The 25,732-nt window shown below is 38.1% G+C and overlaps 3 protein-coding genes and 1 long non-coding RNA gene across 4 annotated transcripts; 2 read left to right on the top strand and 2 right to left on the bottom strand.

Annotated features, from left to right (window-relative positions):
• The first annotated feature begins 2,498 nt into the window (after positions 1-2,498).
• Positions 2,499-3,350, top strand: LOC125195622 (short-chain dehydrogenase ptmH-like). Its single transcript, XM_048093758.1, has one exon. It carries the CDS (start codon positions 2,499-2,501, stop codon positions 3,348-3,350), a length of 852 nt encoding a protein of 283 aa, XP_047949715.1.
• A 2,965-nt stretch (positions 3,351-6,315) lies between these two features.
• LOC125202215 lies at positions 6,316-8,158 on the top strand. Its single transcript, XR_007173061.1, has 4 exons — positions 6,316-6,699; positions 6,772-6,857; positions 7,454-7,518; positions 7,990-8,158. It is a non-coding gene; the product is annotated as an uncharacterized LOC125202215 (long non-coding RNA).
• Positions 8,159-19,675: 11,517 nt separating this feature from the next.
• On the bottom strand, positions 19,676-20,986 carry LOC125195647 (putative late blight resistance protein homolog R1B-16). Its single transcript, XM_048093786.1, has 2 exons — positions 20,212-20,986; positions 19,676-20,040 (listed from the first exon to the last, which is right to left on the bottom strand). Exons 1-2 carry the CDS (start codon positions 20,984-20,986, stop codon positions 19,676-19,678), a joined length of 1,140 nt encoding a protein of 379 aa, XP_047949743.1.
• Positions 20,987-21,053: 67 nt separating this feature from the next.
• Positions 21,054-22,037, bottom strand: LOC125195654 (putative late blight resistance protein homolog R1B-12). Its single transcript, XM_048093799.1, has one exon. It carries the CDS (start codon positions 22,035-22,037, stop codon positions 21,054-21,056), a length of 984 nt encoding a protein of 327 aa, XP_047949756.1.
• Positions 22,038-25,732: the final 3,695 nt, after the last annotated feature.

The following is a 25,732-nucleotide window of genomic DNA, read 5'->3' on the forward strand; positions in this document are numbered from 1 at the left end:
AGTGGGTCCAGCAGGGGCTCTCTTGTGTGAATAGTCTTCTTTGCCCTCAGCTTTGGACTTCCATCGTCTAGCCATTTACTTCTTGATTCTGCTCACTTTCCGCCTCTTTCCTTCGCTGGTCCACTGCCTTCAGTTCTTCCTAGACCTGGCGAATTCCTTCACACACCTAGCTTAAAATTTGTGTTAGACCCAGTAATTGGTGACTTTTCATCACATAACCGATGCATGAAATTAGCCTTATCAACGACTCCCGATCCCAACTGTGTACACTAGCCTGATAGGGTTTGCGGCCCTACTCAGTCCCGAATTAGTTTATATAGCCCTATAGCCCAATGGAGCGGACTCACAAACTTGGCATCAAGCACACAACATAACCAAAACAATCACAGGCATGACATAACATTTTAATCCACCCTTATAACACCGTAATCAATATTTTGGTAATAAAAGAGTTTAGTTAATAAAGCACACCTCGATTCCTTAGATCACAAGTATGTTCTTCCTCTTGCTATCACACCGAGAGCGCAAATTATCACCTTTAATTTATGTGTATCACAAGTAAGTCTCAATCATCTACTCAAATTCATGCATGTTCCTAGCGTTTCCCTTTTTCCCATCGATTCGTTTTATATTACCACTCCAAAATCATAACACTTTCTATTCACACCACAACAACTCCAGATCTATCATCAAAACGTGTCACGCATGAGTGTTTTTCAACACACATCACACGCACACACACAACACACATGCACGCACACCGAGGCACGCACATACACACACACGATTCACACACACACATGCATCTTATATTCATCAATTGTTTCCCCTTTCACTCAATCTATATGCATGAGGGTTCAAGAATACCGATTAATCGGTTAGATGAAGAAAGATTAATATAAAAATACCTTTTCTTGATAGAACGAACGGTAGAAACAAGGTAATAGCCTTGATTCTTCAAAGATTCTTGAGTTTCAACTTCAATTCTTCTCAAAAGATGAAGAAATATTGGAGAATAGTAGAAGAAAAAATTGAGAGAGAGTGGGAGAGAGGGGAGACGTGATTTTGGGGGAGTGGGGGCGGGTTTTTCTTTGATTTAGGTTTAGGGTTTTCACTCTTATTTATAGAGTTCAAGAATATAATCCCACAATTAAATAAATAAAGATTTGGAAAGATATGGGGGAGGGATTGGCGTTAATATTGGTGAGAAATAAGGGGATTTTGAATTCTTAGGCTATTTAATTAGCCTATGATTTAATTTAGATATTTCACGGAGTTGAATAAAGTATCACGGAGCAGAATAAAATAATAAATCTCCTAATAAAAGTAGGAAAGTGGCGTGATTTTTGAATCTCTCCACAAGGATTCAAATTAAAATCCTAATTAAAATAGGATATGGCAAGATCTTAGATATGGTAAGATATGCTAGAATATTTATATTTATTCATGGAAGAGAATAAATAAGGGATCAAATAATATAATAAAATAATTCCTTCTCCCATAAATAGGTGATTTTCGAAAATCTCCATATTATAAAGTGGGTTTCGAAAATTTCATAGAGGAAATAAGGAATAATCGGACTTTGGATTTAATTTGGATAAATATCCCAAGAGAATAATCAAATCCACGAAAAATAGAATTCCTCTCCAATAAATCATGAGGGTCGAAAATTCCTATAGTATGTGTAGGATATTTATGAAAATCCTATTTAATCTCACTCATCTCTTAGGAAATAATTCGCCACGATATATTCTACCCCACATCAAAATATTCACATAATCGCATCACAAAATCCACCATTTTTAATTCCACCTCATTTTCACAACACATTGACCTTTCAACGGCCACGTCATATTTTCCACAATATTGACTATTCAATAGCCACGTCATATAAACAACAAGTTTGACTATTCAACTCAAACTCAACTCCATACGCAATTAGGTCACAAAGAATCATGCAATAAATCACTCATTATTTAATCCACATACTTCATAGCATTAAAAGCATTTAATGCAAAAAATTTATGTCTCGAAAATTAGGGTTCGAAAAAGTGGGGTGTTACACTCTCCATCCCACCAAAGATGTCACACTTGTGGGACGACACGGAATTTTAGGAGGTTTTATTTTGTGTGTTAAATGGAGAGAGAAAATATAACTTTTATATTCATGTGAGAGAACTTTTTCCAAAAAAGGAAATGTGATTTTGTGGGACAAACTAAAAAGGAAAGTGTGACATTTTTGTAGGACGGAGGGAGTAATAATAGATGCAATGCTCGTTGGCCGGATTTTATGCGAAGACAAAATGTGTCAATTTATCCTCTCTGTTGCTTTGTTATTTGTTTTGCACTCATCACATTCATATTCATATTCATATTCATATTCATATTCATACATATGCATCGCCGCCGGCCAACCAAGAATAACCGCAGAATATTCAAAACATTGAGTTCTATAAATATTTTACACCCAATATTTCTCCACCAAAGAAGTAAAAACCATGACCGAGGAGCGCAAGGTCGTTCTGATCACCGGCTGCGGCAAAGGCGGCATCGGCTACGACTACTGCAAGGCCTTCGCCGACCTCAACTGTTCCGTCTTCGCCTCCGACATCTCCCACCGCCTCCCCGACCTCGCCGACCTGCAGTCCGACGACAACGTCGAGACCCTCGAGCTCGACGTCTCCTCGGACTTCAGCGTCGCGAGCGCCGTGGACCTCGTGATATCCAGGCGTGGCAAGATCGACATCTTGATCAACAACGCCGGGATCGGGAGCCCGGGCCCACTGGCCGAGCTCCCGCTCGACGCCGTGCGGAAGGCGTACGAGATCAACGCGCTCGGCCAGCTGCGGGTGGCCCAGCGCGTGGTCCCGCACATGGTGGAGCGCCGAGGCGGGACCATCGTGAACGTGGGGAGCGTGGTTGGCCAAGTGCCGACCCCGTGGGCGGGCTCGTACTGCGCCACGAAGGCGTACGTCCACGCGATGTCCCACGCGCTTCGGGTCGAGCTCAGGCCGTTCGGGGTCAATGTGGTGCTGGTGCTGCCCGGGGCAGTGCGGTCGAGCTTTGGGAGTAATAACGTGGATAGATTGAAGGATTGTGAGTGGAAAATATATAAGAGTTTTAGCGAGTCTATATCGGAGAGGGCTAAGGCGTCGCAGAGTGGCAAGTCCATGGATGCGGCCGTGTTCGCCAGGCATGTGGCGAGGCAGGTCTTGAGTTCGAGTCCACCAAAGAAGATCGTGTACGGTCACATGACCGGGCTGTTTAGATTTCTGTCGTGGTCGCCGCTTTGGGTGAGGGATCTCTTTTTTACGAAGAGATTTAAATTAAACAGGGTGGTCGTGCGATGAGTTGTTTGTTCCAATTGAGTTGAGCCGCTTTGTAAGTGGTTTGTTTTTATTGTATGTGATGCCAATGAGTATTGTTTGGTAACTACTCCCGTCCATAATTAAATATCTCATATTTGATCGGTACGGATTTTAAGAAATTATTTGATTATATAAAGTAAAGCTGATAGAAAAAATTAGTGGAACGTGAGTCTTATTTTTATGTATTGGTTTTGTAATAAAATGTAAATGGAATGAATTAGTGGAATTCATGGTCTGCTTACTAAATATAGTAAAAGTAAAATGATATACTCCCTTCGTTCCATAGTAATAAATTAGTGGAATTCGTGGCATGCTTACTAAATATAGTAAAAGTAAAATGATGTACTCCCTTCGTTCCATAGTAAAATGTAAATGAAATGAATTAGTAGAATTCATGGTCTGCTTACTAAATATAGTAAAAGTAAAATGATATACTCCCTTCGTTCCATAGTAATAAATGGAATGAATTAGTGGAATTCATTGTCTGCTTACTAGATATAGTAAAAGTAAAATGATATACTCCCTTCGTTCCATAGTAAAATGTAAATTGAATGAATTAGTGGAATTCATGGTCTGCTTACTAAATATAGTAAAAGCAAAATGATATACTCCCTTCGTTCCATAGTAAAATGTAAATGGAATGAATTAGTGGAATTCATGGTCTGCTTACTAAATATAGTAAAAGTAAAAGGATATACTCCCTTCGTTCCATAGTAATAAAGTCATTTTGCCATTTTGGTACGTTCCATAGTAATGAGGTCATTTTCCTTTTTAGTAAAAGTCAACACATTTTTTCTTGCTTACTTTACTCTTTCTTACTTTATTCTCTCTACATCTCTCTACTTTTTTCATTTCCTACTTTACTCTTCATTTACTTAGCTCATCTAACATAATTTTTCTTAAACTTCGTGCCGAAAAATTCATTACTATGGAACGGAGGAAGTACTACCTCCGTCCCCTAAAATTTGCTACACTTTGACCCGACATGGGTTTTAAGAAATGTAATGGAAAGTGAGTTGAAAAAGTTGGTGGGATGTGGGTCCTACTTTTAAAGTATTAGTTTTATAATAAAATGTGAGTAGGAATGAGTTAGTGGAATATGGGGTCCACTACCAAAAATAGTAAAAGTGAAGTGTATCAAATTTTTAGGGACGGACCAAAATAGTAAACTATATCAAATTTTCAGGGACAGAGGTAGTAGTATTTATTAGCTGACGGACGATAAAAAAAATGAGATACTCCTTATTAGCAGATTACTATGGAACGGACGGACGATAAAAAAAATGAGATACTCCTTATTAGCAGATTACTATGGAACGGAGGAAGTACTCCCTCCGTCCCAGAGAAGTTGGCGTACTTTGAAAATGGTACGGGATTTTAGGAGGTTTTGTTTTGTGTGTTAAATGGAGAGAGAAAATATAATTTTTATATTCATGTGAGAGAGAACTTTTTCCAAAAAGGGAAATGTGACATCTTTTGTGGGACAAACTAAAAAGGAAAGTGTGTCAACTTCTCTGGGACGGAGGGAGTAGTATTTATTAGCTGACTGACGATAAAAAAAAATTAGATATTTATTAGCAGATTGAAGTAATATATACTTCTAGTTACTGTGTTTTATTTAGTTGAGTTTGAATGCAACCACTAATTATAGTAGTATGAATTTGTGAAAAAGCCGATTATCACAAATTTTGTATTATCTTAAAATGTAGTGCTTCGTAGGAAAATTAATTCTTTCTAGTTACTCACTTGAGATATAACATGCTATTTTACCTATTGTGTGTTCCATTTAAATCCAAGTATTACCTTTTTTCTTGGATTCGAATATCTAGTTTTCAAATTTACTTATAAAATTGTTATATTAGGATTCACTAATCAAATTAGGTTTCATCAAATTTTCATATACTATTAATTAAAATTGATTATTAGGTCTATTATTCTATCACATCGCCAACACAAAGGTCGGACGAAGTTGCACCGAGGAAATAGACCACCAACTTTTTTTTTTTTTGATAAACAGAAAAGGCTCGAGCCGGTCAGCAGCGAGCAAAGGTTCAAGACAAGCTGCCTAAAGCCAAGCCGCAAAAACCAAAAACAGAAAAGTACAACGATATCTCAAACTAACACCAACAAATCGGCTAATACGCAGAACTCCCAAAGAGCCAAAGAAACAACCAGAGCAGCAACACAAACAAACCTGGTAACAATCTTCACTCCAAAACCTGAAGTCTTGCACTTGATCGATCGACATTTGTGTTGTGGGGGAGGTATGGACAGCCACTTATATTCCATAACATAAGTTGCAAAGATGGTCTTCTCTTTTCGGCCTCCCAGTTTGGCTTAAACTTTTGGAAAATCATTTTATTCTGTATGTTCCAGATCGACCAAGATATGATATAAAACATAGAGATCCACGTCTTCTTATCACCCTTTTGGAGAGGGGTGCCCATCCAAGAGAGGAAACACGCCATCGGGTCCTTAGGTAGGCATATGGATATGTTCCATCTATCACAACAATAGTACCACAATTGGCTTGAAAATCTGCAGCTAAAAATGATATGCTCCAAAGATTCTGAATCCTCATTGCAAAAGATGCATCGATCATCCTCAATTCCTGCTATGCCATGTCTGAACTGTAACGCCCCACTTTTTGAACCCTAATTTTCGAACCCTAAATTTTTTTTTTGTATTTAATGCTTTTAATGCCGTGAAGTCCGTTGATTAATTGCCGAGGTGAAATAACCTTTTTACGAGTTTGAGTTTGCGATGGCAAAATTACAAATTATAATTTAAATAAATTCTTTTCGCTGATGAATATTTATTGGACTCAATTCCGTGATGGATCCGATAAATTAAATAAATAATTAAAGTTTAATATTGTGAAAAAATAAACTATGGGTTACATATTTAAATAAAATACTAGTGTTGAAGCCCAAATTAATTTTCTATTCCTTGTCTTGACCACCAAGACTTTCCTTAGATGCAATTTTAAATAAATATTCTGCAGAAGATCTTCCTCCTCCTCCCTAACGTGATTTTCCTCTTTCTCCCATTTAATCTGCAAAGGAAATATACCAAAGAAATTTATGATTAGTCAATCCCAATTACTTTGTGAAATCAATTACGCATTACACACCCATTTCCCACGCTCAATAACCGCTCCCCAACTCTGCAGAATCATCTCCAAAAATAAATCCTCAAACAATTATATTAATCCTCGTACCTTAATCTCTCCGCCTCACTCTCACAAACGCTCATCACAATTCTCACAAGGAGGCAGAGAAAGCAGCAAAAAGAATCCATCTTCTTCTCTCTCAATTCTGTTTCCATTGAGGTAATTACCCTTCCACGTTCTTTTTCACCACTTTCAACTTCTCCGAATCAAACTCATGGCAATTTTGGACAGAGTGGAGACAGAGAGTTGACGATCGTTGTTCAAGCCACACACACAATTCAATCCTCTGCTTGTCTCGATTTTCCTGTTAACAAGAGGTAATTTCAGAAATCTATCCTCCCCTTTTCCACCCAAATCCAATTCCATACTTGTGCATCTCATGGAACTAGTAACAGAAGCAAATCAATAATTCGAATATAAATCAAAGAACCGAACTTTAATTCATGAAATAAGAACTTATCTGCGGGGTTAATGGGGGCTGCTTCGAGGGATGAAAAAAAAACGATCTGCCGATCTGGACGGTGCGAACATCACAGCAGCGGTGACCGGTCAATTTGGTGCAGGAACGACAGAGCTCTAATTTCTGTAACTTTTGGCGTATTGGCCGACGGGATTTGTGTATTGATGTATGTAAGGAGTATAGGTGTGCATGTTTTAAAAGGAGTATACAGTACGTGTATTTCAATTATTATAATCTTTATAATTCTTTGATGTTTGTTTTAAAGTGGAGTATTTTTGGTCAGCAGTTATTTAAATGTGGACGGGGAGAAATTGTAACCATACCGAAAAAAAATAATCAAGGGGGAGAAATTGTAACCATACCGAAAAAAAAATAATCAAGCCTTAGGATACATGCATCTTAATTATTGTTTGATTCCTTGTGTTGATCTATGGGTTATTTTAATTTATAAAGGTGATATCTCACAAGTGAATCGTGACCGCAAGGGAAAGAATGTAATTTCAGATTGAGCAATCGAGGTGGGCTTTCTTTAAATAAGGACGTTGTCCTAAATGCTTTTATCAATGGGATGAAATTTGTGTTTATCATGCCTTGTTAAATTTTAACGTGCCTATCTGAGATGGCTGTTGCCATTTATTATTTAAATCGAATTCGGGTCCTTGTAGGGCCGCAAACCCTACTTGGATTAGTGTATACCTATGGTAGACCGTGTGTCAACGTATGGGTTGGCCGGTCTAGTGACTTGGTTTGTGGCCACATTCCAAGTCATGTATGAGCAGATATGGTAAACGTCTATGGGAAAATTGGTTGCGCAACCGCGATTTTGAACAATGGAATATTTTGGTGCATCGGGTATATCTAAATCTAAAACCCCGGTGGTTACCTGAAATTGGCATGATAAATATAAATATTTTTGATAACTAGTTTTCGGCATGAGTCCACTGAGTGCATCAAGTACTCAGCCCTGCATATATTTTCCTTATGTGCAGGTTGAGCGGCGACGAGCTTGGGGTGGTGTTGAGTCAAACCTTAATCATTGTTGGATTTATTTTGAACTCCGATGGGCGTCGTGTCTTCATACATGGCGTCACTCTTACTCTTGAATGCTTCCGCTGAATTATGACTATTTTTCCCCATTATGTCTTGAACCCTTTTTCACTCTTGGATTATCAATTATGATAGTTGTCGACTTTGGTTTTAAAACCTAGGCATTTACTCTGATTTCCTCTTGTTATTGAATGTTAATTATTTTTGTCAAACTCTTTATTGAAACCCTAGAAAATTATCCTTTCTTAAAGTCCCATTAGTCGCGACCACCCCGCATTCATTAACCCCAAAAAGGGCGGTTGTGACATGAACAATCTCTCTTTTGTGTTGAGCTTTCCTTGCAATACGAACCAAACATGTAGTTGAACTCTTGGTGGCATGAGATTACTCCAAGCGAGGCGCCCTTGCGATGTTCTAGGGTCCGCATCCTTCAAATTTCGGTTGACCTGCAAGACAAAGTTAGAAACAGAGAAACCCAAAGAATTGTGGAACGACCACACTCTCTCATCTCTCGTGTTTTCCCTCAGCTCAATTCGATTCACGGCAAGGTAAAGGTTCCCAAGGAGCTCATCTTCCCAGATAAAGAGTTTTCTTCTCCACTTCAACTGCCATTCTCATTTTCCTTCTTCCCATGTTCCCATATCTACAATAAGCTTATCCTTTTGGTTAGACAATGAGAAGAGTCTTGGAAAGAGGTTCTTTAGAGTATCTTTCCCTGTCCACCAGTCGTGCCAGAATCGGGTTTGGGCTCCATTCCCCACTTTTATCAACATGCCTTTTTCTGGCCACCTCTTGAATTTCTCTTCCAAAGCTTCTAAAATCTTATCTGACCCCAAATGCTCTCTGTGAACTCTTTCTTTCCTCGAAAGGCTCGCCGAAATAATTACACTTGTGAGTAGAATGAATAACTTCCTTCCATAGCGGCATTTGACTATCGGCAAATCTCCATCGCCATTTGAAAAGAAGGGATGCATTCTTCATATAGATATCTCCTGCCCCAAATCCACCTTGGTCTTTTGGTTTCTTAATGAGATCCCATCGAATCAAATGACCATCTCTTTCTCCAACCCCAACTTCGTCGGATATCAACACATAGCTCTGCTGAAATTGCTTGAAACAAAATTTTTCTCAGATCGGAGTTCTTTACTCTTTCTTCACATATTTACTTTTCATTTATTTTCTTTAATCTTTCTCAAACGCCATTTTCTTAAATACTAGTATGTCAAAAAAAAATACCTCAACTGATTACTCTTACTATTTTTGGAGTTAAAATATTTAATCAAAAGTTTTGGTTGATTTTCTAACGGATTTGACAATGAAAATGCAAATGCAACTGATGATGATGAGAAAGAGGCTACCAAGTTTCCAATAGACAGTAGTACATGTATGAAGAGATGATCAGACCCTTCGTTAAGCGAGAAAAAGAGCAAATTTTCATCCCTCTTCAGAGCATCCTCATCCATGCTCTTGCCAAAGAGCATGGGTATGGGCCCGGACTCACATTTATTAATTTTTTACTCTCTGCTCTTCCCCAAAAGCACAACACCCACATGCATGTTCTTCCACAAGAGCATGCTCAAGATCCCACCATTCCATTATTTAATTTAAAGACTTCAATTACTAAAAACATTTCTACAATATAAAAGTACATTAAAAATACTTGAAAATTTTAAAAAAATATAAAAATTACATAATTAAATCCTAAAAAATAAAATACATAATTAAAATCCTACAAAGTAAAAATTACATAATTAAAGACTAAAAAATACCTCGTGGAAGACTAGTTCTCTGTCCCTGTACATACTTAAAATCCTAAAAAATAAAAATTATATAATTAAAATCCTACAAATTAAAAATTACATAATTAAAGGCTAAAAAATACCTCGTGGAAGACTAGTTCTCTGGCCCTATCCCCAATGTTTGTCGGATATCATTGTTATATCAACAAGTCCACATTGTCATAAAAATAGTCACATTTCTAAACTTAGAAAGTTTTTCTCTTATATTTTTTCCACTTTTTCTCATTTTTCTTATACTCTACCTACTTTCTCTCCGCATTTTTTTTATTTTATCTACTTTTTCTTATTCTTTCTTACTTTATTATTTTTTTATTAAAATTTGTGTCGTCCATAAATAAATGAGACTATTTTTTATGGAAGAAGAAAGTATTATAAAGACAAAACTATCCCTACAACCTATAACAATATCATAACTAATTTATTTACCGTTAACTGTGTCTTTTCATATATCTAGCTCAGTTATTTAATATTTTTGTATGCGTTCTATTATTGTCCAATGTTTAATTTGGAAGTGTTATAATCGGGGCGTGATTTGAAACAAGAACAAGAACAATCGAAGCGAGAAGATTTTTCGTGGTTCGGTTTTGGCAAACCTACGTCCACGGGCAAGATGTGATTCACTCTTTATTGATGTGTGTATAAGGATGGATTACAACTCAAGAATTCTCGGTATCAAAACTCTATCACCTCTAATCTCACTCTGCTACAACAAAGCTAATCGAGCGAAAGAGATATGCCTTCTTGAATCTAGTATGTGTGTGTGATTACAGAGTTGTACAACTTATATACTCAACTCTCAACCTCTCGCAGCTTGTGGTCCCAGCTCAAGAGCTCACACTAACCACTCCTCATAACAGAAAACCGTTGCCAACTAGCTCCAGCTTTCCCAACTGATTTAACCAACCTTCTACCCTCTCTTGGCCGTTGATCCTCATGCATGAACATCCAACGGTCCCCAAAGTAGATGCATGGTTATATCTAACAAACTCCACCTTAAACATGACATCAACTTTGTGATCCTTGCCATATACCCTTGAGATCTATTCCTAGTGTCCCACCAGCTTACAGTACTTGAACTTCTCGACTGGCAATGGTTTTGTCAACATATCTGTAGCATTATGATTTGTTGAAACTTTAACCATCCTTACTTCCGCTTTCTGAACTTCTTCTCTGACAAAATGCATTCTTACATCAATGTGCTTACTCCTCTTGTGGAACACTTGGTGTTTTGCAAGTGACAAAGCACTACTGCTATCACAAAATATGTCCACAGCCTCTTGCCTTTCACCAAAATCCCCCGAAATTCCCTTCAACCACTTGGCCTCTTTGACTGCTTCTGTAATGGCAATATACTCGGCCTCTGTTGTTGATAGGGCCACCACATGTTGAAGCCCTGACTTCCAGCTCATAGCAGTGCCAAAAAGATTAAACACATAACCAGTTTGTGATCTTCGATTGTCTCTGTTAGAAGCATAATCCGAATCACAAAAACCCGTAAGAGCTCCACCTTGATGATCACTTTCTGCCCTGTACACCAGACCAAAATTGGATGCACCCTTGAGATATCTGAGCATCCATTTTAGTGCAGCCCAGTGTTGTCTTCCATGGTCAGCCATAAATCGACTAGTTACACTGATATCTTGAGCCAAATCTGGCCTAGTGCACAACATAGTGTACATGACACTTCCAATAATGTTTGCATATGGTATCTTACTGAGCTCCTTTCTTTCCTCATCAGTGCTCGGTTTCTGATTCATACTCAACTTTGAAGTGACTGGCAAGAGGAGTGTTGACTAATTTAGAATCATTCATCTGAAACTTCATCAACAACTTCTTGATATAGTCAGATTGAACCAGCCTCAGTTCTTTGTGCTTTCTTGATCTGAATATATCCATGCCTAGTATTCTTCTTGCCTCCCCTAAGTCCTTCATCTCAAACTTCATCTCCAAACCAGACTTCACCTTTTTTACTTCATCTATATTGGGTGCTGCCACCAATATCAACTACATACAAGAGAAGAAAAGCCACAACAACCCCTTTCCTTTCCTTGATGTATACACAGCTATCAAAATGAGATTTCCTTAAGCCCAAAGTGCAGATATGCTCATCAAACTTCATGTACCACTGCCTACTACTCTGCTTCAATCCATACAAGCTTTTCTTCAATAAGCAGACCATGCCTTCACTGCCTGGTGCTATGAAGCCCTCTGGTTGCCTCATATAAATTTTCTCTTCTAGGTCACCATGTAGGAATGCAGTTTTCACATCTAGTTGGTGCATTTTCCAATCATATTTTGCAACCAGAGCCAACAAGATCATGATGGAAGTATGCTTCACTACTGGGAAAAAACTTCATTAAAATCCACCCCCTCCTCTTGAGTGAAGCCTCTAGCTACAAGCCTAGCTTTATATCTGACACTTTCAGCCTCTCCAACCTCAATCTTTCTCTTGAAAATCCACTTGCAGCTGATAAGCTTTTGAGTACCAGGATTCTTAACCAGAATCCAAGTCCAATTCTTTAATAGGGACTCAATCTCTTCTCTCATAGCCTTCATCCATAATTCTCTATCTTTGCTTTTCATAGCTTCTGAGTAACTGGCAGGCTCTGAATGCTCTATAATCTCAGCAACACATAAGGCAAAAAAACTCATCTCATAGTCACTATATCTGGCTGGCCTCCTCCTGACCCTATCTCTTGCTAACATATACTCACTGTCAGCTCTTGGAGTTGGCTTAGATTGCTCACCCCCAGCCACATCAGTTAGAGGCACACCATCATTCTGAGTAGCTCTTTCTTCAGCAGCTGCAGATGTCTCAGCTCCACCTTAATCAGAATAATCAAAACTCACAGACCTCTGGCTATCTTGGAGCTGCTCTTGATCCTTCAGATAAGGCATGCAAGATTCATCAAAAATGACATCCCTGCTGATGACAATCTTCTGATTCCCCTTCTCTGTGCACCACAATCTGTAACCTTTTACTCCATGTTGATAGCCAATCATCACACATTTCAATGGCTCTGGGATCTAATTTCCCTTGCTTGCAGTGAGCATAGGCTCTACAGCCAAAAACTCTCATCTGATTATAATTGGTATCTCTTCCATACCATCTAGCATTTGGGATTTCATTTTCAATGGCAAAGGATGGAGAATTATTGATGAGTGTGGCTGCAGTAGTAACTGCCTCCCCCCAGAACTCCTTAGGCATACCAGATGAAAAAAGCATACATCTAACCTTTTCTAGAAGAGACCTGTTCATCCTCTCTGCCACACCATTCTGCTGTGGATTGGCTGGCACCTTTCTATGCCTTTTTATGCCATTTTCCTTGCAGGAACTCCCAAACTCCGAGGACAAGAACTCCAACCCATTGTCAGTCCTCAAACATTTTAGAACCTTGCCCTGTTCCATCTTCATCTCCTGGCACCATTCTCTAAATTTTTCAAAAGCTTGTGACTTCTCCTTGAGTATGTATATCCACACTTTTCTTGGGAAGTCACCTTCCTCCACCGATGGTGCTAGGCCGTGCAGGCCCCCAGAGATCAGAATGGGCATAGTCTAGGATGGCCTTTGAATTATGCTTCCCAACCTCAAAAGGTTGCTTCTTACTTTTACCCAGAATGCAAAACTCACAATTGTGTGGCCTTGTGGCCTGATCAGCCACCACCACACCCTTTTTTACCAGCTGCATCAGCCCAGATTTACCTATGTGTCCCAGCCTTCGATGCCACAACACAAGGTCACTTTTGAAAGCAACATTAGAAGAGCCAACAACTGTTTCAGCTATTAGGTAATATAGGCTATTTCTCTTTTCAGCATTCATCATCACTACCCCATTCTTAGACACAGTCATGCATCCATTCTCAGAGCTGAACTTAAAACCTTTTATTTCAAGCATGCCTAGAGATATGAGGTTTCTTTTAATATCAGGAATGTACCTGACTTGAGTAATGATCTTGATGGCCCCATCCTCTGTTCTGAGCCTTATATCCCCAATTCCTTTATAGAGCATACTTGATCATTCCCTAGCATCACTGAGCCCTCAGCTTCCTCAAGATTCTCAAACCAGCCTTTGTTGGAGCATATATGGAAGCTGCAGCCCGAGTCCATTATCCATGACTTCTCAATCCCAGCTTCCATTACATTCATGACATGAGCTACCTCATTTGCCACAGCAACATCATCCTGATTCTGAGTGACAGCTCCTTCACTCTGCTTCTTCTTCCATGAATAGCAATCTTTCTTAAGGTGACCGGGCTTCTTGCAGTAATGACAACTTCTTGTCTCCTTCCCAGATCCATCCGCTTGCTTTTGATGTTGAGGCTTCTGGTTTTGAGCAAACTTTTTCTTCTTTCCTTTGCTCTGACCCTTTACATTCAAAGCTTGGCAGGAGACAGAGTCTTGATTAGAGCTGGCCTTCCTCAGTTCTTTAGATTTGAGGGCGCATTGCACTTCTTCAAGAGTGATAGTCTTTTCCCTGCCATAGAGCATGGCATCCCTCAAATGATCAAAGCTCTTGGGTAGAGCGCTTAAGAGAATTATAGCCTTATCTTCATCCTCTAATTTGACGTCGATATTTTACAAATCATCCACCGATTTGTTAAACTCCTCCAATTGCTCCCCAATCGCCTTTTCTTCAACGAACTTAAAGGAGTACAGCTTCTGCTTCATGTACAATCAGTTCGCAAGCGACTTTGTCATGTGCAAGGCAGCGAGTTTTGACCAGATCCCAGCCGCAGTGGTTTCTTTCGACACCTCACGAAGCACATTATCGGCGAGGCAGAGGATGAGAACGCTATGTGCCTTCTCCAGCATTTCTTGCTTCTTCAATGCCGCTTTTTCATCGGCATCTTCTACTTCTTTCCCCTTATCCGCATCAACTTTGATCGCATCACCCAGACCCTGTTGGATCAACATGGCACGCATCTTGATGCGCCATAATCCAAAATCATTCTTTCCTGAGAATTTCTCAACATCGAACCTCGCAGAACTCATCTTCAACGATCCACGAAGCAACTGAGAAAACTGGATCTATCAAGAAACACCCCGATCTTTGAAGAGAAAACACCGATCAATGCACGCAATCAACGTTCCCAGCAGACGGCGCCACTTGTTATAATCGGGGCGCGATTTGAAACAAGAACAAGAACAATCAACGCAAGAAGATTTTACGTGGTTCGGTTTTGGCAAACCTACGTCCACGGGCAAGATGTGATTCACTCTTTATTGATGTGTGTATAAGGATGGATTACAACTCAAGAACTCTCGGTATCAAAAATCTATCACCTCTAATCTCACTCTGCTAAAACAAAGCTAATCAAGCGAAAGAGATATGCATTCTTGAATCTAGTGTGTGTGTGTGATTACGGAGTTGTACAAATTATATACTCAATTCTCAACCTCTCGCAGCTTGTGGTCCCAGCTCAAGAGCTCATGCTAACCACTCCTCATAACAGAAAACCGTTGCCAACTAGCTCCAGCTCTCCCAACTGATTTAACCAACCTTCTACCCTCTCTTGGCCGTTGATCCTCATGCATGAACATCCAATGGTCCCCAAAGTAGATGCATGGTTATATCTAACAGGAAGCTAGTGCTGAAAACTACTTAATTAATTAAAATTTTAAAAAAGGACAATACCTGTTAAATAACTAGTATTGCACATATAATTAATTTAATTTACATTTATTCAAGTTTATAAAAACAAAGCAATATTTGTGTTACACAAAACAAAAATAACTAATTTACTCTATTGATTATGTAGGCAACAACAATGTAATATACTCCCTCCGTCCCACTTAAGATGACACATTTTCCTTTTTAGTTTGTCCCAACTAAGATGACACATTTCCTTTTTTGGTAATTTTCTCTCTCCAATTAATACACTCAACCACTTTTTCTCACTCCTATTAAAATATCCACCTTCTTTATCTCTCTACTTTAATACTTACACACACCTTCTCTCTCCAATTAAACACTTTAACCAATAACTCATAAAATCCCGTGCCGGCTAAGCAATGTGTCATCTTAGCCGGGACGGAGGGAGTACATTAAAATAAAACTACATATATACATCATACACCATATAATTATAAATAATAAAAATAAAAATCATTTGTTTGGCCATACCAAACGTTTTTGCCAATACATTATATTCATCCAACATTTTTGTATTTGCACGCACAACTATTTTTGAGTGAAGATTCTTCACACTATTATTGTCCCAGTGTCCCTTAGAGCATCCCCAACGCTGTGGGTCGGGCCGCAAACCCCCAATTTTTTCTTTTTTTTTATATTTTTTTTCCTATTTATACCCATTTCTTCAACATTCTTCCATCAATTTCTCCATTTCTATCCTCTAAATTATTTCAACATTTTTTCTAGGACTTGTAATTTTTATTTTCTAGGATTTGTACATTTTTTTTCTAGGATTTGTAATTTTCTTTTTTCAACTGAACAATGAATTTTCGCGGTTTTAATTGTTCAATGTATTTTATTTTATGAGTAAAATAGGTTGGAGTTGAGAATAGTGCAAAATAATAGTTGTGGCCCGAGTTGAGGCCTGCAGAGTTAAAGGAGTTGTGGCATGAGACTCAAATTTAGGGGAAGGATGACGTGGAGGGGACTTGGAGCCTGGATTTGGGATGGGGTTTGGAATGCCCTTAAATATATATATATATATATATATATATATATATATATATATATATATATATATATATATATGCGATCATTCAATTCGTTTGAAAGATAATAGTTTAACCTTGGATTTTAAGACGCAGTTGACCGTTAATTTTTGATAGAATCGTGAATTATAGACCAAAACATATTGTTTGGTATCAAAAGATAACATGTTTAATGTATATAACCATTTCTTTTCTTTTTTTAGCAAATGTTAGGAATTAATTTTAGACTTTAGTCTTTGAAACAATTTTATCTTCTACATTTTCTCGATAAAGTGGAAGACTTGGAACAATTTAGATCATGGTGAGTAATAAAATACAAAGTCCAATACTACAAGATAATAAGAGATACTCCCTCCGTCCGCGAATGGGAGTCCCGTTTTTCCATTTTAGTCCGTCCGCGAATAAGAGTCCCGGTTGACTTTTACCATAAATAGTATTAGGGTCTTACCTTCCACTAACTCATTCCACTAAAACACAAGCAAAACAAATCATGAGCCCCCAGTTACATCCATTCCAAACCAAGCCCATTAGCTCAAGATTGAAATCCAAAACCAAGCCCAAATAAGAGAAGAAACCTCCACGCTCCGATGCCCGACTGTCTGAAACAAATTAAATAAAATCTCTCCCATTAATGTTTTGCAAAATAAACCGCATTGGATCTTCTAATTTCCGATCCATGTAACTTTGGAAATTATGCTTATTGCAGCCTCTAATGTAGTATTAGCTAGATATTAAAAAATTAAATACTTTGTGCATAATCAATAGTTATGTTTTAGTTTAACTCTCACACTTTATAAATTTTAAATTAGAACACAAACCATCAAGACCAAGGTTATTGGTAATGGGTGAAGGGAGTAATAAGAACCAACAACCCCAATAGCTAACTAAGGATTATAAACTACAGTAAAATTTAAATAACAATAAATCTCAATAATAGAAGAAACAAACCTTAGTAGCTGATTATAAAAAAATAAATCCTATCACCACAGTAGTAGTAAGATATTGAATAGTGTTTTTATATGGTGTAAAGACAGTTCCACACAAAACTAACAAGAACAAAGCGAGAAGAAATTGAAACTAAAAAAACAGTCCTCCAAAGAGGCTTGAGAGTTAAGACAATCCCCCCAGAGGTTAATACCATCCTAAACTATTTATTTCTCTGAACTAGGAAAGTAAAAGCAACTTAAAGATAAATAAGGAAAGAAATCCTCAAGGCTCAAACATGTTCAAACAATTTCCATAATAATGAAAATAATGTGAAGAGATAATGGAGATCTCTTGCTCTTGATACCATGTTCTCGATGGACAAATGAGTTCGCTCTACAAACGTTTCTATTAGAATTGGAAAATAAAGTGTAATTAGGTTTTAGTTTAGTCTTTATTTTCTGCCTAATAGGCATTTTATTGTAAATTGTAGTCAACAATTTCAAAATGTAGTCAATAAAGAAATTCCCCCTTTTCTCTTCTTTCTCACAATCGACGGTTTCTCTCATTGTTTCTTCTTCCTCCTTCCACGGAGGTTCTTCCATTATCTCTATTCAATTCTACATATTTTACATGGTATCAGTGACAAAAGCTTCTGCAATCTCTCTCTGATTTCTCTCATATCTCGATCTTCTCCGGTCGATCTTCTCCTATCGCGATGAACAATCGCAATCGAGCCTTATCTCCCGATCTATTTCCTTTTTTGTTCATGATGAACAATCGTGGTGATTTGTTGCCTCCGATCGACTGACCGCCAGCGAAAAAGTGTTGGATCTCCTCTCAGTTTTCTCTCTTCTCTCTCTGTTTTTTTTTCATTTCATTTTTTTGAATTCGATGATGGTTCTCTTATCTCTAGCATTGCCTACCCACGTGATGGAAGACCGATGTCCTTTCCGGCCCACACGTGAGGGGGCGTGTTAAATTCTCTAAATTCTGTCCCACATCGACTTGGTGATGATCCAATCTAATCTATATAAGTGTGGAAAACCCTCCCCCTTATGAGGCCTTTTAAGGGGTGAGTGGCCCATTTCGAATATGGTATCAGAGCGGGCCCAAGTCGATGATGGATTTCTCTTTATCTCTTATCTACCTCACGAGTGGAAGACCGATGTCCTTTCCGGCACACATCGATGATGGTTCTCTTATCTCTAGCATTGCCTACCCACGTGATGGAAGACCGATGTCCTTTCCGGCCCACACGTGAGGGGGCGTGTTAAATTCTCTAAATTCTGTCCCACATCGACTTGGTGATGATCCAATCTAATCTATATAAGTGTGGAAAACCCTCCCCCTTATGAGGCCTTTTAAGGGGTGAGTGGCCCATTTCTAATAGTTTCATTATCACGTAGACATTCCCATCGCTTCTATGTACTACTTGACGAGTAGTAACTTGAAAGTTTGGATTTGCTAAGGTTTGGAGCTCTTTGTTACTCCATCGTTCACCATTCCAAATGACGACAATATTCCAGTGACAAAAATTTGAGACTGCAGAACTGGCCTTCAACTGTTTCCCATTTGCCTGTTGTGAATCACCCATTTTTCAACTTGAGCTTCTAAAGAAGGGGCAGTGTGCTTACCTTTTCCAATATGTCTTCAATGCTACCATATTTTATTTCAAGAGTGAGACTCTTAAGAGAGTTTGGAAAGGTGAGATTTTGCAAAAAATCACAACTACGACGAAAGCAATAGCAGCTAAAGGATTCCAGCTTCTGCAGACGTCAGATGTTGTGGATGCAACTGTCATCATCGCGATACTCGGTTCCATCATCTTCGCGATAAAATAGTTCCAATTTTATGATATTGGGAATCCTACAAACCATCATCTCATCACACTTGAAATTACTTACTCCTTTGAGAGTTTGTAGATTCTCCGTAAATATAATGATGTCACTCGGAAAATCTTGGAGATGCAATGCTCCATTCCGGACATGAACATGCCTAAGTTGAGGCATGTTCCAAATTTCAACCGGTGCATTAATGTCTCTTGTAGAACGAGAAACAACTAAAGTTTGTAGACTCCAAGAGGAATTGGATTGAAGAAGGAAGTTGAGAGTGCCCATCAGAATAAACAACAAGAAGCCTCACTATGAATTCAAAATCTAATAGTAGTATATAATGCAAAAACAAATGGGGATATTATTATATATTGACAATCAAAGGATCTCACGAGTAACGCTCTATTTCAACTTTAAAGTTGCGATTTGCTAAGGTCATCAGAAAATGGTCCTCATCGTAGCTCTCGCTGAGGATAACGGAAACTTTAAAAGATATTTCTTCTTCTCCTTGTAATTCCTCTTGTTCCGCAACCATTCTCCTCGCACTTATCACTAATTCTTCATTGCAATGATGCATTCTCACGGATTTCAGTGTCGGGATTTCACCAAGTTCTGAAGGGAACTCCTTCAAAGATACCATGTAAAGACTAAGGTGCTCGAGGCATGGGAAGTGAGAGCTCTCCGTCATCCACCATTCCAAGCCACTACACGAGACAAGTTTCAAATATTTGAGACTGGGGAACTGGCCTTCCCCTGTTTCCCATTTGCCCGTTGTGAAAACTCCACCAGTCAACTTGAGCTTTTAAAGAAGGGGTAATGCACTTGACTTTTCCAATATGTCTTCAATTCTATTTATATACGTCGAAAGAGTCAGACTCTTAAGAGAGTGTGGAAAGGTAAGATTTTTCAACAAAGCACTCCTACCATGGCCTTTGCAACTGAGAGATTCAAGCTTTTGCAGACGTTCAACGTTGTGGAGACAATAGTCCTCATCATCACCAGAATCAATTCCCTTAGGTATGATGAAAAATAGTCCCAATTTCTTAATATTGGGAATTCTACGAACCATCATCTCATCACACTTGAAATTTATTACTCCTTTGAGGGTTTGTAGATTCTCCATGATCACAATGTTGTCACTCGGAGGATCTGGGAGATGCAATCCTCCACCACTGTGCCAGCCATAAACATAGAAATCGACATGCCTAAGTTGAGACATGTTCCAAATTTCAACCGGCACATACTTGTTTTCTGAGGACTTAGATCTCAGGATTGGTAGAGGATGAAGAATTAATGTCTGAAGGCACCAGAGGTGATTGATTGAAGAAGGAAGTTGGGAACCTTTTTTATGACAAATAGCAAGAAACCTCAAATTAACCAACTCGAACAATTCTCTCAGGGAATACTCATGTCCATTTTTTGGATGGGAAAATTTGTCATATGCTCGAAATGTCCTCAACAATCTTAAATCAGGCAACAATAGAACTCTTTCATAATCACTTAGATAGGAACGGACATGTGGTGTAGATCTCATGGCATCAAGGCCTTCCTTCTCTGAAGTGTTTCTCGGAATAACTACACGGCGTTGGATAGACGAGCCTAGAGGATTATGTTGCCCAACCACATGATAAAACCTCTCCTTTTCAGCTTCTCTCAAGCAAAGGTCCCTCAACAAATCATGGATTTTCAAGTACTTCATGCTTCCAGTTTTCCCGAACTCGTGAACAAGAATTAGATTTCTCGCAACCAATTCATCTAAGTACTCTTTAACTATTTGTTTCCAAACTTTTTCCATTTACTGGTTTTACAAATCCTTCAGAAACCCATAGCTTGATGAGTGTTGAGACTCGAATTTTACTATCCTCCTCAAACATTCCCATATTTACAAAGCACGGCTTAAGATAAATTGGCAAATGGTTGTAGTTCAACTTCAGTATTTTTAAGCAATGCTTATCATTTTCTAAATTCACTAGTGAATTTATGCTTCCCCTAATAGATTCCCAACATTCCGTGGATAGTTCCAATTTTTCAAGAAGGCCTCCCATCACAACTATTGATAATGGAAGTCCTCTGCAACTCTCGACAATCTTCTTTCCAATTTTCTCCAATTCTAAAGGACAACTTTTCCCCACAAACACAATTTTGTTAAACATATTCCAACTACTTTCTTCATTCATAAATTCCATTTCAAGGCTATGATTGTTATCCAATCGAGATCCCAAATTCGATAGCCTCATTGTCACCATTATCCAACTACCATTACTGTTGTTAGGTAAATAGCGTTGTTTCTTCTCCCATGCCTCAATACTCCACATATCACCCAACACAATTAGATACCTTCTATATAATAAACATTTGTGGCGTGATAGTCCTATTTCATCTTCTCTCATTTCATTCAATCTTTGTTTATTAGCCTGAGAAAGAATTTCACCAAGAAGTTCTTTTAAGTTAAATTGTTGAGAAATGGTAAACCAAGTGCATATATCAAAATGGTCACATATAGATGGATGTGCATAAACATTTGTGGCAAGAGTAGTCTTACCAATTCCTCCCATTCCTACGATCAGGATGACTTGGCGACCGGATTGTCCGTAAATGAGCTTCTCCATGAGTTGAATCTTGACATCATCAATGCCCACCATGGTTGTACTGTTCGGCCTAGAGAAAGAAGATGTTGAGGAACCACCAGAGACTTGTGTATGATCTTTGAGGGCAACGATCTCCATCACTTCTTTCTTGATCAAGTCCATGTCTTCTATCACCTTTTGCAAACTCTCATAAAACTATGCAGAGTTGAGGAATCAGAAGAGGCTGAGACTTGTATCTCTAGCTGATCTTTGATTGCGATGACCTCCATCATGTCTTTCTTGATCAAATCCAAATCCATGTCTTTTCTGAAATACGCCTGAGTCTCTGCATATGTTGAGGAATTAGCAGATGGCGAGACTTGTCTCTGCAACTGATCTTTGAATGCAAAAATCTCCATCACTTCATTCTTAAGAAAATCTACGTCTTCTGTGAAATCCACCACATAAGTCTTTTGATAAAGTGCATACTTTTTGTAATCAGCATATGCCAAGACTTCTCTCTCCAGCTGATCTTTGAATGCAAAAATCTCCATCACTCCATTCTTGATTAAATCCATGTGTTTTATCACCTTCACCACAGTCTTATACAAGTCTGCAGAATCTGAGACTTGTGTCTGCAGATGATATTTTGGTGTGAAGATCAAATCCATGTGTTTTGTCACCCTTTCTTTTACCAATTGAATATCTTGCATCAAATCCAGCAGAGTATTATACAAGTCTCTGCCTGCTGCAGATGTCGAGATATCTGAGACTTGTCTCAGCAGCATACCTTCTTTGACTGCAACGACCAAGTCCATATCTTCTATCACATTCCTCAAAGCCTCGTACAAGACTAAGACATCAGGACGAAGCAGTTCCACAATGTGAGACTCAATGACATCTTCAACCGCATAAACTGCATCAACGATGCGCATCTCCAACGGATCTGCCTCATCCCCCTCAGCATAAGGAGACTTATAACCTTCGAGAAATTCCTGCAAAAACATAACAATTTCAGTGAGAGATTCAACTTGTTTTTTTTCCATAGCAATCGGAGGGGAAGGATGATGCTCGATCTGATCCAAAATCTGCATAAGAGAAACAAGAGCTGCATAAGCCGCCATTGAAGATGAAGATAAGAATACGAAGAGTGGTGGAAATGCAAGGGGAGACTAACTTCACTATTTTTCAACTTTTAATGTTGAATGCTCCATGGGCCATGACTCATGTCATTGATATCAATGCTACTGATGGACTCCATTGTTATATCAACAAGTCCACACTTTCTTCATCACCACTCATCTTTGTTTGGCCCTTTTTATATAAGCGTGATGTTGCCAACTGAATGTACATGTATTTAAGTACATTCAATATTACACCTACCCTTCATATTATAAAAATACTCGTATTTTCTCTTTTTTCATTGTTCCACTTAAATTGGCTCAATTTATTTTTTAGCAAAAGATAATATTTTTTATTCCACTTTTTATTTTATTTTCTTTGTTTATTTTATTTTTTATTTTATTTTTTATTTTATTTTTACTTTATTCTTTCTCTACTACCTTACCCAAAAAAGTTGGGATCAAGTTTTGGAATATTTTATTGATATCAGAAAATACCATTCTAATACAAAATTTATTTATAAGTACCTCTAATCTTCTCTTGAGCTATCATACACACGTTATCTAAAATCTACATACATCTCAAGTAGTGAAATTCAACATTAAAAGAGGCCTAAATGTGAAAAAAAATCAAGTGAAAAGATTGAAGAATATGATCAATACCTCTACTCCTTGAGTAATCTTCAAGGCTTCTTCGTGTCATTAATGATTTCTGCAAGTTTGAAAGTCTAATGTGATTTATGGTTTTGGTGCAGGTAGCTTAATGTGTCTAAGATTGCAAAATGCTCATTAGATTTAAAATCTACTCCATCAGAATTCAATTTCACACATTACAAATCCCCTTTCACCATATTTGTAACAGCCGCCTCCTTAGAGTATAATAAATACGGCGACTGCTACCAAAACGGACTTAATAACAGCCTGGTAGGGTTTGCGGCCCTACTCAGACCCGAATTCGTTTAAACATATCCATAGCCATATAGCCCAATGGAGCGAACTCTCAAACTGGGCATCAGACGCACAATATCACAACAAAACAGACATAGGCATGGCATAACAGTTAAACCACCCTTATCTCTCCACATTCATAAATTTGCACATAAAAGAGTTTAAGAATAAAGCCCACCTCGATTGCTTAGATTTCAAGTATGTTCTTTCCCTTTGTTATCCTGCTTCGCAACCGAGGTTTCACCTTCTAATCACATAGGCACATATCATGAATCAGATTCAACACAAACTCTTTACTTATGCATGTCTCAACGCTTTCCCTATTCCCATCGGTTTATCTTAATATCACATATCATGTTCATCATATAAATTTCATTTGCATCTTAACTCTAGATCTAACATCAACATATATCACGCATGAGTGTTTTGCCAACACACACACACACACACACACACACGACGCACACACACACACACGATTTCACACGCGCACACACACACACGATTTCACACACACACACACATACATCCAAATCATCAATTTATTTCCCCCCTTTCACTCGTTCCATATGCATGATGGTTCAAGAATACTGATTAATCGGTTAGAAAGAAGATGATTAATATTAGAATACCTTTTTGAGAAAACGAACGGTAGAAATCAAAGTATTAGACTTGGTTCTTCAAGATTCTTGGATTAAACTTCAATTCTTCTCCAAAAGATGACGAAATATTGGAGAATAGAAGAAGAAAAATTGAGAGAGTGAGAGAACAGAGGGAGGCGTGTAGTAGGGGTGGGGGGCGAAAATTTTGATGCTAGGGTTTAGGATTTTTGGCTTCTTATTTATGGAGTTCAAATAGAATCTCTAGGTAAATAAAATAGAATATTTGAGAAGATTTGATTCTACACAATTGAGTAAAATATTGTGGAGAAGTGAGGAAGAAATAAAAAAAAGTGAGCTAGGGTTCAAGGCATGAAGTTTTCGAAAAATATGGCTCTTATTTACCCAAGATTTCGTTTGGTATATTTTACGGAGTAGAATAAAATATCACGGAGCAAAATATAAATCCTCCCATTGAAGAATGGAAAATAGGCGTATACTATGCCTTTTAAATAAGGAATGGATTTCTAATATTAACTAATAAGATATGGCAAGATCTCTTGAGGTATAGAAATATTTGGTAGAATATTTAAATTCTAGATATGGAAGAAAATCAAATAAGGGATCAATTAAACAATAAAATAATTCTTCCTTCCCAAATAGAGGTGATTTTTGAAAATCACCTACAGCCAGTAGGGTACGATTTTTTTCCTTATCAAGAAAATAAAAAAAATTTGGGTTTTGGATTTAATTTGGATAAATATCCCAAGAATTAAATTAAATCCGGAAAAATAGAATTCCATCTCCAAAAAGTCAAGGGGTTCGAAAATCTCAAAATTATGTGGCTAGTATTTATGGAAATTCTACCTCATAATTGAATTTATCACATGCCACATCATCTAATCAACAAGTTTGACTTTTCAAACTTCCAACGCAACCCTAGACACAACTCGGTCAAAGAAACTCATGCAATAAATTCATTCATCAATTAATTCTCGTCTCCCACGTCATCAATAAAATCTAGGGCTCTAAAATTAGGGTTCGAAAATCCGGGATGTTACAATATCATCTGGGGTTTTCACGAAGGCAGTAGATTTATTTATCGAGGTTTGAACCTTCCGATCCAAGATCATCTGGGGTTGCTCCTCGTAGCTCAGATCCGGTTTTACGGCAACTTCCTCGTAGCGAATCACATGCTTTGGATCGAACA

The sequence above is a fragment of the Salvia hispanica genome, chromosome 1 (assembly GCF_023119035.1).
Source record: "Salvia hispanica cultivar TCC Black 2014 chromosome 1, UniMelb_Shisp_WGS_1.0, whole genome shotgun sequence".
Classification (NCBI taxonomy): Eukaryota; Viridiplantae; Streptophyta; class Magnoliopsida; order Lamiales; family Lamiaceae; genus Salvia; species Salvia hispanica.

Bases quoted from the DNA above. Each gene is read 5' to 3' on its own strand.
- LOC125195622 (XM_048093758.1), top strand. From the start codon at position 2,499: ATGACCGAGGAGCGCAAGGTCGTTCTGATCACCGGCTGCGGCAAAGGC.
- LOC125195654 (XM_048093799.1), bottom strand. From the start codon at position 22,037: ATGGACTTGATCAAGAAAGAAGTGATGGAGATCGTTGCCCTCAAAGAT.
- LOC125195647 (XM_048093786.1), bottom strand. From the start codon at position 20,986: ATGAAGTACTTGAAAATCCATGATTTGTTGAGGGACCTTTGCTTGAGA. The intron at 20,041-20,211 runs GTAGGAGTGCTT...AATGGGAAACAG, and splicing joins TCTCAGTTGCAAAGGCCATG to GGGAAGGCCAGTTCCCCAGT.